This window comes from Talpa occidentalis, unplaced genomic scaffold (genome assembly GCF_014898055.3).
Source record: "Talpa occidentalis isolate TD23 unplaced genomic scaffold, MPIMG_talOcc4v2.1 talOcc4.14, whole genome shotgun sequence".
Taxonomy (NCBI): domain Eukaryota; kingdom Metazoa; phylum Chordata; class Mammalia; order Eulipotyphla; family Talpidae; genus Talpa; species Talpa occidentalis.
Genome location: NW_023601433.1, coordinates 80,414,751 through 80,435,305, shown reverse-complemented (window position 1 = coordinate 80,435,305; position 20,555 = coordinate 80,414,751). Strand labels below are relative to the sequence as shown.

At 34.0% G+C, this 20,555-nt stretch overlaps 1 protein-coding gene across 3 annotated transcripts in view; it reads right to left on the bottom strand.

Annotated features, from left to right (window-relative positions):
- Positions 1-20,555, bottom strand: part of TAOK3 (TAO kinase 3) — a 158,920-nt gene that overhangs the window by 68,813 nt on the left and 69,552 nt on the right. For all 3 annotated transcript variants that reach the window (XM_037511084.2, XM_037511085.2, XM_054695305.1), the window contains exons 2-5: positions 11,831-11,931; positions 9,088-9,296; positions 2,678-2,749; positions 2,140-2,241 (exon numbers count right to left, since the gene is read on the bottom strand). In XM_037511084.2, the coding sequence (XP_037366981.1) occupies positions 2,140-2,241; positions 2,678-2,749; positions 9,088-9,207 (294 nt within the window). In that variant the 5' untranslated portion in view covers positions 9,208-9,296; positions 11,831-11,931. The remainder of the gene's footprint in view (positions 1-2,139; positions 2,242-2,677; positions 2,750-9,087; positions 9,297-11,830; positions 11,932-20,555) is intronic.

Genomic DNA, 20,555 nt, shown 5'->3' with positions numbered 1-20,555 from the left:
TCAGTGGCCAATCTATGCATATACATACCCCTCAATATCTTCTCTTACAGTTATTATTTTGCTATTCTAAAAGATATCACATACCCTTTTGAAATACAAATTTCCTATTGATCATAACTGAAATTGAAATTTCACCTGAACATAACTGATATTTACATATTGATTACTTTCATCAAAAAAATTCATGTGAAGACATTATTTATTACATACTTTGCATTGCTCGAGTGATTTAGGATAGGAATTATACATAATATTATTATACAGTGCTCACTTCAGCAGCACATATAATAATATTATACAATGCATCATTGTTATATATTACATAATATATATTTATACATTTCATATTCTTTGAACAAGTCTAGTGATATAAGGTATAGCTTATGCATCATATATATTATATATAAAATATTAGCAGTTGAATTTTATATTTATATATGAATTATTAAATTTATTATATATTTATGTAAACTTATATAAATATATAATATGTTCAAATTAATGTACTACTAGAATAACTGACAATATAGGAAGCCTTGAAGCTTAAAGTTCAGACCTTTTATTATAGCTTTCTGCTTGATAAATAAAAGTAAGCAGATTTATATAAATTTTATGTGTTATTGGGAAATCAATGATTCCACATGCTGTCATAATGAATATGAACCTTTTATGCATATTCTTTTTTCAGCTTTATGAACTATAACTGACATTTTTTTCTTTTGATAAAAACACTTTGATAAATTTTGATAAAGACATTTCTCAAATTGCATCACATGCTTTTCTAGCTTCTTAAACTGAGTAATTGAATATGAATATGTATATATTCAGTTTAACCTCCTTAGTGAATATGAACACAGAACTTTAAATTCAAATGGAGTGAATGTTTATAGCTGATATTTTAAAAATCACGTATTAAATAACTTCACATCTTTGTCGCAAATATTCTTTTCCCAACTATACCATTTCACAAAGGCATCTGATCTGTGGCCAGTTGTTTGCTCTTGACATTAAACAGTACTAGTTGCTCTGCTTTTCAATTAATTATTAGGTCTGCTCTTTACCTTCCCCAGCTTCTTCCTCATGGTCAACGAGTCTTGTGGCTGTTTGGATGCATGTCTCTAGCAACTCACTTCTTGTGAGTTCCTTACACTTAGGCTATCAAGTCCATTGTAGACAGAGACCAGTAACCAAACTTATTAGCATTCAGTGTAATCTAAGAGTAAACAGGCTTCAAGTAAGAGCTTAGAAGATTTTCTGAAGACTTGAAACACATGAGATTTAGCACTTGATTTTGTCACATTTATTCTACCTACTGGAAATTCCTTTGACTCTATCAAGAAATCCCTTTATTAACTCTCTTGCCCGAGAACTGATTTCCAGACAATGTAATACTCCTCTGATTTCTTCTGGTCATAACAGAGAAGTAATGGCTCTAGATATCTTAAGAGATGCTTGAACAGAAATGTTTATGTATCCTGTTTAATAGTCTATCCATGAACTTAATTCTATACCCTGATTGGAGATCATGTATAGGAAAGGATGTTACATGGTAAGTACTCAATAAACGAGTTAAACTGGACTTTAAGTTGGCATGTGCAGGTTGATTAAAATATAACAATTTCATGTTCTAAATAGCTCCTAATATGTCTACCTACAAACAAAAATACAGTTACATAAAAATATACAAAGAAAACAGAGTACAACAAAAGGCCATTTTAATCATATGGTAGGCTCCGTTTGGTAAAAATTAGATGCTGATGATAATACCAAGCACAATTCCAAATATTGGGAGAGTGAGGGATGAGGAATGTTTCAAAGACAAAAATTCTAGGGTGAGAATAAAAGGCCCTGTTTTTTTACAAGTAAATCTTTATAAACTGATGCCACATTTCACTATCTCTTTGTTGAGTGCTTACAGAAATTTCCCATAGGCCAGAGAGCATATTTGATCTTATGGAATGTATAACAAATGGCTCACGCTGACATATTAACAAATAAATGTTAAATGTCAGTAACAAAAGTCAAATGGGACAGAATGGGAGACTGATCAAAGATATAATAGAAAAAATGGAAAAAGAAAAAAATTAGAAAAATTAATAGGAAAAAACCAAGACAACAGAGAGCGAGCCTACGACTTACCCAAGCAGTATGCTCTTTCAAGTAACAACCTTTGTACTCAATGGTATTAGGATGCTTCAACTGTCGTAAAAATTTGACTTCCTTAAGAATATCTTGCCATTTCTATTGAATTCAGAAAGAAAATATTTTAATCTTTAAAGTGAAAGCAGCAAATTTATTATCAAGTATCTAATACTGTTTTTATTGTTTTAAATGGACAAATATTTCATTTATTAAACACTTAGTTTGTCCATTTAAATGTTATTCCTTTGAGTACATGTAGACATCAATTTATCATTAAATAGATTATAATAAATCCATTATAGTAACCCATGTTTATTCCATATAATCATTGATAGAGCTAGAGTATTAAGATCATTTATTGTATGCTCTACAAGAAGGGGAAAAACATTGTTATCAAGAAATGTTAAAGAACTTTGTTTCTCTTGTCAATTTTCAAAAAAACTGTGATCAAGAAATGTTTAAAGAACTTTGCTTCTCTTGTCAATTTCATATTAACAAGCTTATGTCTGTTCAGGTATACAACTGTTTGGCTTACCTCATGTGTCTGCTTCCCACTGTACGACATTTTCTTAATGGCCACCACCTCATTGGTACGAGCATTTGTGGCCTGTTGTGAGAGTAGGAAAAAAAATGAAAAAGAAGGTTTCAGCCAGTTTAACTTAAATATTTCACCAAAGACTTTAAATAACATTCTCTTATTTTTTTTTTTTATCACAGCATAAAGATGACTGAACTTCTGATAGGCTAGAGAGACAATTCCACCCCACTTTATAAATAGCTTCTCTTCATCCCTTTCAGTATATACATGCAAAGGTTGTACTTTACTATCTTTGGATTTGCAATCAAGGATTAGGGTTTGATAAAATATAACCAATCAAACAACAACATTCATACTAGCATCACCATGTAGAATGACCATTAATGGGGAAATCAGTTATGAAGCAACATGGTAAACATTTGCAGTCATATAATGAATAAGCCATTAAAAGAATGTAGTAAACTATATATATATATATATATATATATATATATACACACAAACAGATATAAAAAAGACAAAAACAGAACTTTATATTATGATCTTATTTTTTGCAAAATAGATTATGATCTTATTTTTGCAAATCTTAAATTGCAAAATGTGAATATATGTGTAGAAAAATTATGGAGGAAGTTATACCAGAATCTAATACAAAGGCATTTTTTGACAGTTTATTAATTTAGAAGACAGGTTGACTTTTGTTAAAAATGAAAATTTCTCACATTCTGTGGAGAATTAAGCATTTTAAAGTTAAAAAATTTAACACTAAAACTGTTCTTACATGACAACAAAAAATATATATTTTCAGTATTATAATAAAGGTTAGGACTTTATCTGAAAAGTGGAAATTCTGTGTAAATATCTACATACTGTGTAGCTTAAGGAATGTGGGAAAAATTTGGGAAATGCTCAACTATTGAGGAATTTTAATTAACTATTTTAATTAAAATTTTAAAATTTAATCAATAATTTAATTTTTATTACTTAAAAAAATCCTTAACTCTAAAAAGCAAAGCATACACAAATTGAATCAAATAATGTTATCTAATTGCTTAGTAAGGTTATTTATAATTAATGCTTACTTGAACTAGTTATAAAAAAGAATCACCCTAAAATTAATATATATATCTTTATACTTACAGAATAATCATTAATTAGAACCTGGTAAGTGTACTTGCTCATGGAAACTATCTCCTAGGGCAGAGAACTGAAGTTTGAGAAATATTTTCATCTTATTTTTCTACAGATGTGTATTTCAAATGTAATTTTACATGTTAATACAGAACCAAAACTTAAAAAGAAACTAATGTTTTAGTAGAGAGCAGGGAAACTATTACAGAGTTTCAGCTTTCTAGTACTGTATTATGAATGGTTAAACTCTCTAAATACTTCAAGTTTTATTCTTGAAACTCAAATTCATAGTTAATATTTCTAATAGTCTTAATGTCTTAGAAACTTTTAGCATGCTCACTGGCTCAAAAATTATTTACTGAAAAATATTACTAATATTTTCTTATTTTCTAACTACATTTATATTACTGTTAACTTTTTGTTAGATTTTAGAGAAATATAAAATTAAACAAATGCTTTTCTTTTTGCTTCAGTTATTGAGTCTCATCTAAAGCTAAAAAGGCAATTATATCCGGAAGAACAGAACTAAATTATTTGCTTAGGTGAATTATAAATAATATATTCAGTTAACAAGGCAGTACAAGATACCTAGAAACTGGAAGTAAATTCAAAAGTGAATGAATTTCCACCCTTTAATATAGTTTCCTATTATGCCATTTGTTAATGCTTCCAATTTCTGAATTACTTATATAAATCCAAACAGATATTTTATTAAGTTAATAATTTCAGCTTGCTTTTTCTGAATGTACTCTCAGTTGATTGATTTTCTAAGAGCTATGCAAACTTACAATTCACTTTAAACAAATATTCCTGGCATAATTCTGTATAAAAGCTATAAACTATAAAGAGTCTAACAGAATTATGGTGTTTAGATATAAAAATGTTGGTTGCTAACTCTGTCTTTATGACTCGCTAGCATTACTATGACTCATGAAAAGTACAAACTAGCAGTACCATGTTCTCTGAGTTCTTCATTTCTTCAACAAATATTCACTTATTAAGTGTTCCAAATTTGTTGATATTGGCCTAAGTATTAAGGATTGAATGAGTAAATTTGCCTAGTATCTATCTCTCCTCTATTATGGCAGACAGACAGTAACAAAAAAAAATTTTTGAACTGATGTAAAATTGCCACTGTGACATGTACTATAAAGCAGGGTATGTGTGACTTTGAGAACCAAAAATGGTGGGGGGTGAGGGGAAAGATATGACTTAGGAAGATCAGTTAAAAATCTTCCTTGAAGAAATGAGGCTTCAGCTGAGAGCTAAAGGATGAGCAGGCATTAAGAAGGTGAAGGTGAAAGGGGGAAACATTCCAGAGAGAACTATACAAAGATCCCATGATAGAGATGAAAGAAAGCAATTATAACTAGAGCAATGAGTATGAGAGGGAATATAGCTTAGCTATAAATAGGGACCAAATCATGAAAGTCCTTATAGGCTGGTTACAGTAAGGATTTTGATCTTAGCTTAAGAACAGAGGAGAGCACCTACAGGCTTTACAGGACAAGGAGCACAGGTGACGTTCTCAAATTTGTTTTTATTTTTATTTTTTTCCAAGCTCACTACAGTGTAGACAGTATAAAGAGCAGAGTGAATGCTGAGAAACCAGTTGGGAGGTTATTGCAATTATCTACATAAGAGATAATGGTAAAAGTAACAAGAGGAAGAAGCAGCACATAAATATTACTGTGGTCAGTGAGAAAATCATGTTTTAGAGTAACACCTATGTGGCCACTATAAATAAAAGGGTAAAAGTTTTTAAAGTGTTGGTTAATTTACCTTTAATTTTTTTTTAGTGTTTTCTGGGTTTATATTACTCAGTTTTGCATACAGGCAATGTATAGTTAATGATTACATTTCAAGATCTAAGCCTTTATGCTTTTCTTATTCTATCACTTTCAACAAATATCTATTTAGTACCTATTGTAAATGGCATTGTGCGGTGCTTAGAGTTGTAGAAGAGTATTAGGAAGTCCTTACTTTCAAAAGGCATACACTCTAGCTAAATTGATAGTATTTTCCCAAAAAGCATAAAAATGAGGTACTCTGCAGTCCCCTACAACGTTTGTCTTTTACACCCTAGCATACAAGCATGTTCGATTTATTGTATTCATTCTAAAAGAGAACTTTGAGAGGGGTTTGGCTGCCTTTTAAGATAGGAGAATCGAACAGAGATTTAGTACAACTGTCCTCTCTCAGGTCAAAAGACTCTGAGAAGATGAATTAAGTTATAAAGTAATAGAAAAAAAATAAGATGATTGAATAATGTATCTTTGAGCAGAACAAACAGATCACCCACATATACAAAATGCTTCCATTTTTAAAAAGTTCAAAACTAAACAAAACTGGATTTTTTAGGGCTGCAGAAGAAAGCGGGCTCCATATAAAGAAAACTGTGAGAATAATTACCATGGAATTCAGGATTGTAGCTGATTCTAACATGAAGGGTTTCTGAAATCCTGCCAATATTCTATTTCTTGGCCTGGGTGGTGATTATAAAGGGATTTACCTTGTAACTGTTTAAATTATATCTTAAAATATACGTGTATATGTATTATGCACACTTCTAATATGTATGGCTTATTTATAATTTAAAAAAAATTTTAAAAAGAATTTTGGTGAATGAGGAAGACAGGAGTTCAACTGGACTTTTAAGTACTAACCCCAGAAACTAACAAATTAGAAAATAAGCAACCTCTTTAGCAGCAGAAGGTCACTTAATGATAAGCTGGATTGAGTGGGAGACAAGTATTAGAGGGGGTGAGAGAGAAGTTGTGGTAGTACTGGGTACAGACACCAAAGGATGAGAAAAAATTCAGAGAAAATCTAGGTCTAAGATTTGGTTAACCAAAACAAAGAGAAACCCCACCAACTGGGAGAAAATTTTTGCACACAATACTAATGACAAAGGATTGATCACAAAAATCTACAAAGAGCTGATGAGACTCAACAAAAACAGAAAATAATCCAGTCAAAAAATGGGCAGAAGAACAAAAAGGAACTTCTCCAAAGAGGAAATGCAAATGGCCAACAGGCATATGTAAAAAAATGTTCAACATCACTTGTAATCAGAGAAATGCAAATCAAAACTATAATGAGATACTATCTTACACCAGTGAGAATGGCACATATTTAAAAAACTATCAGGGCCTCCCCGGTGGCACAGCGGTTGAGCGTTGGGTTGCGAAGCTGTCCGCAGCCTCTGCAGCGCCGGTTTGATCCCCGGCTGTTCCCGGGCCACCAGAGGAGGGTCCCACATGGCGCGCAGACCTCTCCTGCTGCCCGCTGCTCCCCTCAGCAGTGTACTTCGTCCATCTGCCTGTTCTGTTCCCCGCTCTGACTCTGGTGAATTCTCTTACCCTCCCGCGCTTCTGACTGTACTCAGTGCTTGTATAAATAAGTAAATAAATAAAAATAAATCTTTAAAAAAAAAGTACCTTCTCATTTAAAAAAAAAATTAAAAAATAAAAAACTATCAACAACAAATGTTGGCGAGGTTGTGGAGAAAGGAACTTTCCTGCACTGCTGGAAGGAGTGCAAACTGGTCCAACCACTATGGAAAGCTGTATGGAGAGTCCTCAACCTACTAAAGATAGAGCTTCCATATGATCCAGCAATTCCACTCCAGCAATGACACAGAAACATCAATTCCAAAGGGCATCTGCACCCGTATGTTTATAGCAGCACTATTTAAAATAGCTAAGCTTTAGAAACAACCCAAATGCCCAAAAGTAGATGACTGGATCAAGAAGATGTGGTACATATACACAATGGAATATTACTCAGCAATCAAAAAAGATAAACACATGCAATTTGCAGCAACATGGATGGAGCTGGAAGGGATCATGCTCAGCAAAGTAAGCCAGAAAGAAAAAGAAAAATACTGGATGGTCTCACTCATAGCAGGAATCTAGAAAACCTAAATAAGGGACCAGGAAAAAGAATAACTACAATAAAGAAAAAATCAAAATCAACATGCAACTATAAACCAGAGACACACTATGGGGGGGGAGGTAGAGGAGAGATTGGGGTTAAAATAAGGGGAATATAAAAAATAAATCTTAAAAAAAAAAGATTTGGTTAGAAACAAATAGATAAGTTAAAGATTAAATTAATAAAATCTCATTTGGAAGCACAGCTATAGGTAAGTCCTACCTGATGGCAGAGCATAAAAGACCACATAACAGAAAAAAATCAAATATCTTTCAATTAAGAAAAAAAAATAATTGATACCAATTTTGGAAGAGAAATAGGTAATAATTAGTACTTAAATATTACTTACTTTAATAGAATAATACTATTAAGGAAGTATTTGTTACTTTGATGAAGCAAACTTGGAAGGTTAACTACATAAATTAAAGAACTATATTTTATGCCAAGAATTTCACTTGAATGAGCTATGTTAATATTTCATATTTTTCTCATTCTTCTCATCAAAATACAATCACATTCTTGGAAGTCATATTAACTCCAGGGAACTAAGACTTGTACACGTAACCTGAAATACTGGTTGACATGATTGTAATAAAAAGTCTTTGCCAGTCCATCTGAGTAACTGTCCATTTGTCTGTCCATCCATTCATCTATCTCTTCACTTATCCATGCATCTCCACTTATCTATCGCTCCACTTATCCTGAACTCCTATCATTTGTCAGATATTATACTAGTTAATGAGGATACAGCAATGAAGATGGGCACAACCCTTGACCTTATGGACTTACTCTTTAGAAAGAGGGACAGATACGAATTTTAAAAAATTATACACATTGAACTGCAACTGTGATAAAATTACATACAAGTACAGGGTGTTAGGAGATCAAAGTCTTAAGTGCTGTAGGAAAGATTATCTTATAGAAGTAACACGAGTTAAAATCTGCAGCATAAATAAGAGACAGGTATGGGGATGCAATTTGCAGCATTTTCTAGGTGGGAGGAGTAGCGCTGAAGTGGGTAGAGAGGTGCTGAAGAAGGAAAGAGTCTGACATGTAGGGAAAATGCACAGGGCTCAACTGGGCTTTTAAATTTTTTGTACTAATTGGATAGCAGAGTCAATTGATATAGATGCCACTGACTTGAATAATGCCTAGAATTCTGGAACTGGCTTTTCAGCCATGGCTATTTGTTTCATTGTTGACATCATTTAATTTGTAGAATAAACAATACAACCAAATGGATTTTTACAAGCAATAGTTAGAATATGAGGAATTTAAAATTTTTGTTTATTTTTAAATTTTTAAAACCTGAATACAAATGATCCTTTTTAATTACTTACAAAATAAACTGCTCCAAAACTTCCATGTCCAATTTCATGCAAGCCAATAAAAAGTTCTTCAGGATCATCTTTGTAGAACAGATCAGCAATCTCTGGGTCTTTTGGCACCCCTTTACGCATGATGACCAGAATTTGTAAGCCTTTTACTTTCGATATCCCAGTTAGTTTTATCTTTCATTGACAAATTTTTTGGAATCAGTTTTTAATACCTGTAGAAAAATAATGTTTGACATCAGCTATTCTAACTTATTTTGTTTCGTAGCAACAAACATTAATATTAACAAGCATCCTGGCCTTGCAATTCCACTATTAAAAAAAAGAAGAAGAAAAATGAAGAAAGGATCTGAATAAACATTTCTCCTTATATAAGTGACCATTAACACATAAAAAGATGCGCTGTATTATTAGTCACTAGAGAAATAAAAACTGAAACCACTCAGTGAAAGAAGTCAAATACAAAAGACTACATATTGCATGATTCCAATTATATACATCCAGAACAAACAAATCTACATAGAGAGAAAATAATTAGTGGTTGTTTAGGGCTAAGAGGAAGGGGTAATTCAAGGTGATAGTTTTAAAAGGTATAGGCTTTCTCTTAAAGTTGATGGAAATATTCTAAAAGTGATTGTGGTTATGGTCACACACCTATTAATATACCAAATACCATCAAACTATATACTTTGAAGTGGATGAATTACATGCTATACAGATTATATACATATTGAAATAACAAGAGTTTACATTACTATATTACGTATCAGGAAACACTAAATTACCTTATATATATTCTTTTCTTTAATCCCCACAACAGCTTCATAATGTAGGACATTATTATTTTAACTTTACAAAACAAACTACAACTGAGAAGCAAAACGACTTCCCCTGGCCAGGAAGCCATATTAGTCAGAACTGGGACTCAAATCCGGATCTAACTGCAAAGTACATGCTCAATTAATATGTGTATAGAGGTAACTGGATACTCTTTATAAACCATTACAATAAAATGCTATTATTTGGAGGCTATGGTAAATGATGACTTAAAAAAGTTATTTTTTACTATACAAAATATTCTTGAAGCTTTTATTCATAGAGAACGTCAATAGATGAGTGGATAAACAATCTGTAGTACATATAGACAACGGAATGCAACTCAGCAATAAAAACTACAACGTGGATGAATCTCAAAATAGTTATGCTGAGTGAAAAAAGTCAGACAAAAAGTACCCTATATACTTTATGATTTCATTTATATAACACTCTGGAAAAATGCAGAAGAGTCTAAAGTGACAGAAACTATATCAGTGTTTAACTAGGGATAGGAGCAGGTGATAAAAAGTGGGAGGAGGAATTAAAACGGGATATGAGGAAGTTTTGGGGAGTGTTTACTATTTTCATCATGATGTTGAATTCACATATATGTATGTTAAAACATAATATGGTAGAATTATTATAGGTCATTTATAAGTGAATAAGATTGTTTTTAAAAGCAATAAGAAAACAAAATTATAGGCAAATAAAGTGGGGATGGCTCTTGCAAAATATGTGCCAGTTAAACATGAATCTTACCTATGTAATGTTATAAATCAATTCTCCTCAACAAAAATTTAAGAAGTCATTCTTAATGTCAAAGAGATGAACACATACAGATGCATACACACCCATTCCCATGCTCAAAGGACATAAATAGCTATTTAAAAAAGAAATAGAGGCCATTAATCAAATGAAACATATAATTTCACTTGTCATGAAAGAAAAGTTAAAGTAATAAGACACCTCATTTCAATCACCAAATTAATAAAGTAAACTCTTAGTGAGGGTCTCAGGACAGTCATTTTTATATATTCCTGAAAGGATACAGTGGGCACAGTTTGAACCAGAAATACCCTCTAGGAATTTACACAAGACAACTTCTTTTCGGGCAAAAGGGATAGGATGCAAGCAAGAAGGGATAAAATAGTGAAGCTGGGAAACATGGCTTCTTTCACTTGCAAGTTTGGATTTTTTTGTGTTTTATTTGATATACATGCTAGGAATTCAGGTAATTTTTATTTCCTTCTTTTTGCTTATCTATACTTTCTAAATTTTCAGCAAAGCCCATTACTGTTATAATTAGTGGCAGAGTGTTATAAAAATTTGTTATTTCAATACAACACAAAATTGGTAATATTTTCCAGACAATAATTTGATAAATAGGAATCAAGAAACTTGAAGCCCTGGTAGCACAGGGATTAGAGTCTCAGCGCTATCAAGCTACCACCAGCCACTGAGGCATGAGTTCAATTCCTGGCCAGGAAGCTGACCCACATGGTGCAGCAGAGCTCTCTTGTCTCGCATGCTGCTCCCCCACCAGCAGTGTATTTCAGTAGATCCTCCTGTTCTGCTCCCCACTGTCTATGGTGAATTCTCTCACCCCCACACCCCGGACCTATACCTGTGGCCTACACACCCTTTTGTATGCATAAATAAATTAAAAGGGAAAAAGAAACTTTAATAAGCTCATTCCTTTGAACCGAATAATTCCCCACATAATATGATATAACTGAAAACAATGAAAATTTATAAGGAAGTTATCTGAAACTAAACTTTTTATAAGAGTATTTTATGCCAATTTTATTAATATTTTTACTTTCCCCTTTATTTTTCTTACAAAGATAATAAAAATTCATTACAGCAAGACCAGAAAATAGAATTTGTTCCCACTTTATAGGAGACAGCTAAGTCATGGATCTGTGTACAATACCTTTTTGTGTATGGCACGAAATACACTGTATTGCTTAAATTCATTTTAGCAGCAATCTTGTTTTCCTCTTATAATATCAGTCTTTTGTATTTATGGTGCACCTATAGAAAAGAAGAATAAAATATATAATTATAGAGGCAAAATTAAACAATAATTGGTAATGTGGCATTTAAAAGTATTTATAAATGTAATATTATCACGTTAAATTTTATCTTCATCTGCTTATGGGTGACAATGTAAAAGGAAAGTGTTCTCACAATAAAGACACAGACTACTCTTTCACAAGCAATACCAAGGGAACAAATGTGTCAACAGATTTCAGAATCTATAGTGAGGCTTCCACTGGTTTGTCTGAGTCCAAGGAAACTCAATAGAAGCTACCAGTATAAAGGACTGATCTGACAGCACATGGTGATGCTACTGATTGCCTGTCACTAAGGCTTATATTTTGAATTGCTTTTCCAATAGGGATGATGATTTACACTGACTCATCTGTCTTTCCTTTTCTAGGCATGCCTATAACCAATCTCCCACATTTTAGGGCAACGATTATTCTTTACTATCTACTACAGCAGTATATGCCCAATGAAGGAAGCTGGGAAATATATACTATTACCAAAAAAATCCATAATCCTGGTCAGGACAAACCCCATTAATAATGTGACATACTTTTCTCCATGTATATTATTTCTTCATGCTCATATATATTTTATTATACAGCTGAGATTATACATATATAGGTATGTAAAACTCCATAGTCCACCTCTTTCATTTATCTCTATGAGTATTTTAGTCATGTTATCAAACACTATCATAAAGCTCATTCATCGAAATGCTCAATGTATATGTTATGGAAGAGTCACATTCATTCACAATTGTTTCACCACAATTTGAAGACCTGCTGTAGTCAACCCTCTGTTGAACTATTAAAAATTAAGGTGTTTCGAAGATCTTTGTACACATTATCCATGTAAGTTTCAGGGCTTTATTTGGAATAGATTTCTAGAAGTAGAATTACTGGGTCAAAAAAATGAAACAATGTAAAATATACAATATGCATGTTGAAATAATCTTCAAAATGCTTGACTAGCTTTGGAGGGGAAGGTCTTACAAAGGGAGGGGGAACTAGACAAAAGGTATCAACCTCCATTTTCACATTTTTTTTTTTGGTATTGAGAATATCCTAATCTCCTCTCTGTAATCTCCCTATATTTCTAATCTTTCCCCCCTATTATTTTGTTACTCCCTCTGATACTATGGCTATGGAATGCTTTAGATTGAGCCGTTGCTAAAACTTGCCTGAATTTGGCATCACATTTTATTTAACCATCAATCAATCAATAATTTCAATATCTCTATGTCTACCCTGCTAAATTAATCTGACCATAGCATCAGTGAATTAAAATATTACTGATATTAAAAGAAGACTAGTTGTGATATTTCTAAGAAAGTAGTTTTAAATAGGGCATTTACTAGCTTTTTCATACCCTGATAAATTTCAAATGGAGACATTCACTACTAGAAGATAGTTTCTTATGCTATAGACATGCATGGTTAGTATTTTTTTCTCTAAGTACTTAACTCATTTTTATGTAATTTTTCTTAGAATATGTACTGTTTGCAGTGGCATGGCTGTATAAATGCTCTAAAATAAACTTTTAATATTTCTAGGAATTAAATTTTCTTTGCTTACTATTTTTTTTTTCCTGCTAAAACACTGCACATGTTATTCAGGCCGAGAACCGAGAATAAGCTTCAAGAGTTTTTCTTCCATTTCACCACCTCCCTTCTTTATTTATAAATAAATGACTGTTAGATTCCCTGAAAGTATTTTCTGTTTTTCCAAATTATTTCTCCAGCAGTTCCTCTCTTCTCTGATCTGAAGCCTGAAGTCTTCTGCGTTACTGCAAGCTGCTATCTTAATTTCTGTCCATTTAATGGTGTTAAGTAACACTACGAGCACATAGTACTAGCCTTAATTCTAAGCCCTACTCCCATATTCTCAAATATCTGTTTGATTTCTCCCTTAAATGGCTCACATGCGCTTCACATTAAGTCTCACTTTTCTCTTTTCCTAATCCCTAACATCAATTAATTCACAATTCTGCTTCAAAGTACTTCTTTTTATCTATTTTTCACTTTCCATTTCTCTTAGCAGTCATTATCTCTTTTCTCAGCTTTTGTTCTTTCAGCCTCTGGTCTATATTTTCTGGAATTTATCTTAAAAACACTATTACCATAATCGTCATCCTGAAGCACAGTTCAGAAAATACTAGATTTCTGCTCAAAATCCTTCAATATTTTCCTACTGCCTACAGTCTAAACTTTACCTCACTAGCATTCACATCTGCTCTTAAAGTGCTATCTAGCCAAAATTCTTCTTTAAAAAAATGTATTTATTTTTATTGAGGCTGACATATAACATTCCATTAGTTTCAAGTGTACAACATAAAGATTTTACATTTGCATATTTTATAAAATGATCACCACAATATGTCTAACATATTAACATATTAATATCCATCCCCCTGCATAGTTACAATTTCTTTTCTTGTGTTGAAGATTTTTAAGACCTACTCCCAGCAACTTTCAAATATGCAATACAGTATTATTAGCTATAGTCACCATGCTGTATATTATGTTCCCCAGGACTTAGTTATTTCATGACTGAAGGTTTGTTACTTTTGACTTCCTTCACCCTTTCACCCACCCACCCCTGTTCCCCAACCTTTGGGAACCCAAATTCTTAAATTCTACAATCAGGAAAAAGTGATTTACTATACAATTATGTTTTCATGTCTTTGTCTTTGCTTATGTTGGCAACCTCTGCTAGAATATTTAAATCCCAATTACTCATAGTGGAGCTAACCATCACTTCTTGTATAAATCTACCATTTCTCCCCTTTTGTTTCCATTCTAACAGAACAGAACTCTGATGGGGTGACAAGTGCTTCTTCAGAGTAGGATACACGTCCAAATGCATGTTTTTATTAATCATTGTATTCTCGTGGCATCTTTAAAAATGTTTGAGATATACTTCACATACTACATAATTCACCCATTGAAAACATACAATTCAGGTTTTTTAGTATATTTACAGATATGTGTAGCCATCACCAGTCAATTTTAGAACATTTCCACAAATGTTCTAAAAACATTTCCACAAAAAGAAATCTCATATCCCTTAGCTACCACCCACTAACCCATCCCTTCATCCCTGTGCAACCACTAATCTTAATTTTTTGACTGTGGATTTCCCTGCTCTGGATAGTTTATATAGTCAGAATCCTACAATATGTGGTCTTTTGTGACAGCTTTCTTCCCTTAGCATGTTTCAAGTTCATCCATGTTGTAGCATAAATTAGCATTTCTTTTTATTGCTGAATAATATTCTACTGTATAGATATACCACACCCTGTTTATCCATTTATGAGGTGATGAACTTTGGAGAGGTTTCTGATTTTTAGCTATTATGAATAAGATTGTTATAATCACTTGTGTATAAGGTTTTGTGCAGACATTTTCATTTCTCTTGATTATACACTTAGGAGTGGAACTGCTGAGCCCTGTGGTATCTTTATATAGCAGATACTCAATAAAAATCTTATGAAATCTCCTTCCCTTTTTCATTACAATCTTGTACCAAAAAAATGGTTTTTAAATGCACCATTTCCTCAAAATATGAACAAGAATATTTTTCCTTCTAAGAGGACAGCACTTTAAGCATTAACTGAAGATGAAATGATATGCATGAAATTATTTTTTCCCTCTTTTTTGACCTTCTACAACCTCAGGTGTTACATTTATTATGAGAACTTAGAATTGAGCCAAGAATGTAGTATTTCAGGTCTTAGGCCCTTGGGCCAACTAAACAATCCAGCTTGCTTAGAGTAGATTTCATCAGAGATGTATAACTGAAATAATTTTCTTCACTGTTGATCCTAGGAAATGGAAATCTTCCAACAATAATAATTAAGTAAATTATTTTTCACAAACATTCTCACTTAATGAGGAAAGAACACTTGATAGAGATATATATATATATTTTTTTTTTTTTAACTTTCTCTCTTCCCAGAAACTTTTGAGAATGATGATTCATTGAAGATTTTTAGTTGCCTTTCAATGTTGTCATCACACTTCTTCAACAATATACCTGGAGCCAACTAGTTTGAAAGCTCATAATATTTCAGCATTAAGAAAGAGAGTAAGAATCAGAATGTTTCGTATTGGAAAAATTTTTAAAGATCAGATATTTTCAACTCTTTCTTTTAAAATGAATCTTAAAAAACAGTCAAATCATATCCATGTAATAGCATTACTCTAAATTAAAATCAAGGTTTTCTGATTTCTCACACCAGAAAATGTTTTTCTGAATCAACCTCCCTAACTCAAATTCCAAAGCATAAAAATGTCCTCCTATTTTTCTATATTTGGAGGGTAATCAAAACCTTAACATAAGATTGGACTTTTGTGTCATTTTTTTTTTTTCTCTAAAGGATCTCATAACACACATACAGTGGTGGATCCAGGTTCTTATGATGACTGAAGTGTAAACAAATTTGGGGTTCTCTTTTTTTTAAAGATTTATTTATTTATACAAGAATGGGGTTACAGGCCAGATCCACGGAAGGGTGAGAGGATTCACCAGAGACGAGTGGGGAACAGAACAGGCAGACTGACGAAATACACTGCTGAGGGAAGCAGTGGGCGAGACAGGAGAGGTCTGCTGCACCATGTGGGATTCTTGGCCGGCCGGGATAGAACCCACGCTGCAGAGGCTGGGGACAGCTTCACAGTGCGGCGCTCAACTGCCTGCGCTACCAGGGAGGCCCAATTTGGGGCTCTCTTTAAGAAAAAAATTGCAAAGTTCCCACAGGAAAATAGTTATAGGGCTTTAGAGGGGGCTGGTACAAATACGGTGCTCGGAAACATAAGCTTCCAGCAAATTAGCCTAAGTAAATTTCTATTATTTCATTCATTTTCTTGCTGCAGAGGGTAGACAGAGGTAGGTAAAATCTTTATTTTTTTTTTTTTTTTTAATTTTTTTTTTTTAATTTTTTTTTTTTTTTTATAGAGGCATGTTTTATTTATTTATTTGTTTGTTTATTTGTTTTGTTTATACATGCACTGGGTACAGTCAGAAGCGCGGGAGGGTGAGAGAATTCACCAGAGCCAGAGCCGGGAGCAGAGCAGGCAGAAGGACCGAAGTACACTGCTGAGGGGAGCAGCGGGCGGCAGGAGAGGTCTGCGCGCCATGTGGGACCCTCCTCCGGTGGCCGGGGAGCAGCTGGGGATCGAACCGGCGCCGCAGAGGCCGCGGGCAGCTTCGCAACCCAGCGCTCAACTGCTGCGCCACCGGGGAGGCCCTAAAATCTTTATTTTATAGCAACGAAAAATGAATTACATTTTTCAAAGTCAGGACTAGTACAGTTTTATTCCTTCACCATTCCTATAAAACAACTTTCCATATAGACATGAACAGAATTGTTTTTAAAAATAAGAAAACTGCTTTAGTTAGTTGTTGCTATTGTCTGCCAATAATATTTTACTGTTATTCTGAGGTAAGAAACCACTACTATGAAACTTTCATGGTGAAAATGAAACCAGAAGACAGTTGCTTTGAATGCCACTATGATTGTCTAGCCCATTATGATTATCTGTCATAGCATTTGAGACTAGGAAAGGTACCCTAATGATCATCTCATTTCTACTTAGCAAATAATGCAGAAGTGGCTTGGGTTTTATTGACTATCATAATAATGACCATCTTGAGACTACTCCTGAGTCAACTTACATTAAATTATATGCAGACTCTACTAGTTGCCCTTTAAGACTTTAACTATGTGTACTAAAAAGTAAAAATATCAATTATTTTGGTTTCTTAAAGATTATTATTTTCTCCCTCCATTAAAGAAAAGATGTTTAGGTTGAGTGATGAATGGGAAAGGAAATTTGGATTTCTTAAAATGACCACTGAAAAGTTTGTTCTGTCTGCTACTTTGAATATGAGGCTAGCAGCCTGAAATTAAATAGCCATCCATTTCAGGAAAAATGGAATTTTATGTGTCTTAACATTAAGACCAGTTCAAAAGTGATGCTAATATGTCTACATAAATTCCAAGCAATTGTAATAGAATTCACCAGAATTTTGAAGTATTCATTTTGTACTATAAAGTAATTATATGTATGGTACAAAAATCTCAAATAAATATATAATAACTTACTCTTTAAGTTTCTCAAACGTGACTAATATTCAAAATCCTTATAAAAAATTCACACAAGGCCTCCCTGGTGGCGCAAGGGGTTAAGTCTTAGCACAATGAAGCAATCTGAAGCTACTGCAGCATGAGTTCGATCCCCCACCAGGGAGCTGACCCAGATGGTGCAGCAGACCTCTCCTGTCTTGCCTGCTGCTCCCCTCAGCAGTGTATTTCAGTCAATATGCCTGTTCTGCTCCCCATTCTATCTGTGGTAAATCCTCTCACTCCCTGCACCTCTGGCCTGCATCCCAGCTCTTTGTATGCATAAATAAATCTTAAAAAAAAAAAATTCATATAGATCCCTAACACTCTCTTAAATAATTTTCAGTCATTTTTTTCATTCAACTATTCATTCATCAAATACTTATAAATGCCTAGTATATATCCGGCAATGAGAGGCTTTAGGTTGTCCCCTACTCTTATAGAACTTCTAGTGCAGAGGGACACGTAAATATTAATGTTTATGTGTCTAGGTACTAGTAATAAACATTATTCAGAAAAAAAGAAACATAAGCTTCCAGTAAATTAGCCTATGTAAATTCCTATTATTTCATTCAGTAGGGTCAGTGGTCAGGACAGACCTTTCTGATAATTGGCAGTTGAGCAGAGACCTAAAGGCTAAAGGAAGTGAAGAAGCACTGAAGATAGAACCAGTAAAGAGGTACAGGCAGAGGCAAGATTCCTTGGTGGATTCCAGGAAAAACCAGGCCAGTGTGACTAGAACAGAGTGAGAAAATGAGAAAAGTGATAGAAGAGGAGATAAAGGCCTTACAGACATGATTAAGACTTTGGATTTTATTATTAGTAAGCTGGGGAACCACTGAAGCTTTTTGGGACAGAAGTGACATATTTAAAAGGCTCGGTCTGACTACTCTGGAAAAACAGATTGTATGGAAGGAAGGTTGAAAACAGGGAGATAGACCTGGAAAAAGCCGTGGCAAAAGTCCAGACAGGAAATGATGGTACCAGGTGGTGGCAGCAATAAGAGGGGGCTGAATAACTGAGGAACAGTCATGGGCACCACTACTTTGACAGAAGGATAAGAGAGGAGTCAAAGGTCACTTGAAAGCCTCAGCAGCAGAAAGACGGAAGTGCCCATTTACAAAACTGTAATCAATTTCTTACAGCTTTTACACTACTCATAAAAAACACCCCATTAGGGCCTCCCCTGGTGGCGCAGCGGTTGAGCGCTGGGCTGCGAAGCTGCCCGCAGCCTCTGCAGCGCAGGTTCGATCCCCGGCCACCAGGGAGGGTCCCACATGGCGCGCAGACCTTTCCTGCCGTGCCCGCTGCTCCCCTCAGCAGTGTATTTCGTCAGTCTGCCTGTTCTGCTCCCCGCTCTGTCTCTGGTGAATCCTCTCACCCTCCTGCGCTTCTGACTGTGCCCAGTGCTTGTATAAATAAATAAATCTTAAAAAAAAAACAACATCCCACTAAATGAAAGCTAACAACACTGATTTAATGTGATAATTATTATTTTATTGAGACAACAGCTACCCAAACAAATATATTTGTTTCAGGTCTTTAGTATGGCAAGCTTATTTGCCAGCAATGGCTTAATTCTTCTATCACTTCTCTCTGACTACATTCCTGGGACATCACCTGGCTTTCACAAGGGGATAGTTCAGTTCCACAGGGACAGAAGTTCTCGTGCTTGGGACATTTTGGATCTAGCCCTATGTATCTCTTCATCCGGCTATTCATCTCTAATCCTTTATAATAAGCTGGTAAACAGAACTGTCAGCGGGTACGTACCATTGCCACATGATTCTGCTCGACTGGATCCCTAGAACCTCCACAACTGCCATGCGTCACCTCTCATTGTGCCTGGAGCTCTCAAATACTGGGTGGGAACATCTGACTGACCAGAGTCACATGCCCACATGCTAGCTTGCAAGGCAACTAAGAAAGGAGTGTACCTGCACTTGTTCTGTCTCCATAGTGAAAGGCAAACAAACAAACAAATACCCCACAAAAACCAGGAAAATGTTCAGGTGATGGGCTACCCATACTATAAATACCTATTTTTCAATGATCAAGAGGCATCATAGCTCAGAGGATAGCAGATGAACTTGGATTTGGAACATTCCAGTTTCTAATTCTGTGTCCTCAATCAATTTCTTCTAATCTGAGTAAATTTTTATTGTTTAAGTTTGTTCTAGACTTATTTGTTTAATGACTTTAATAAGAGGTATGGTTAGAGCAAACTACTGGAGGTTGTGGCATGTCAGGAAATAGCAAATAACTTAAGTGATTACTCTAAGTGTTGGTACAAAATCCTTTGGAAGAATGAAAGGGTCAATTGGGTCTAGATTGTCAAGGAGTTTGAACACTATACAAAGGATTCTAAGCTTCTTTCTGCAAATGATGAAAACTATTTTAAATTAGAATCAAGCTTCAAGAATACTTTAGTTGTCTAGCAGTAATATACAGGCTGGACTGAAACTCTTAAAAATTTGCCCACT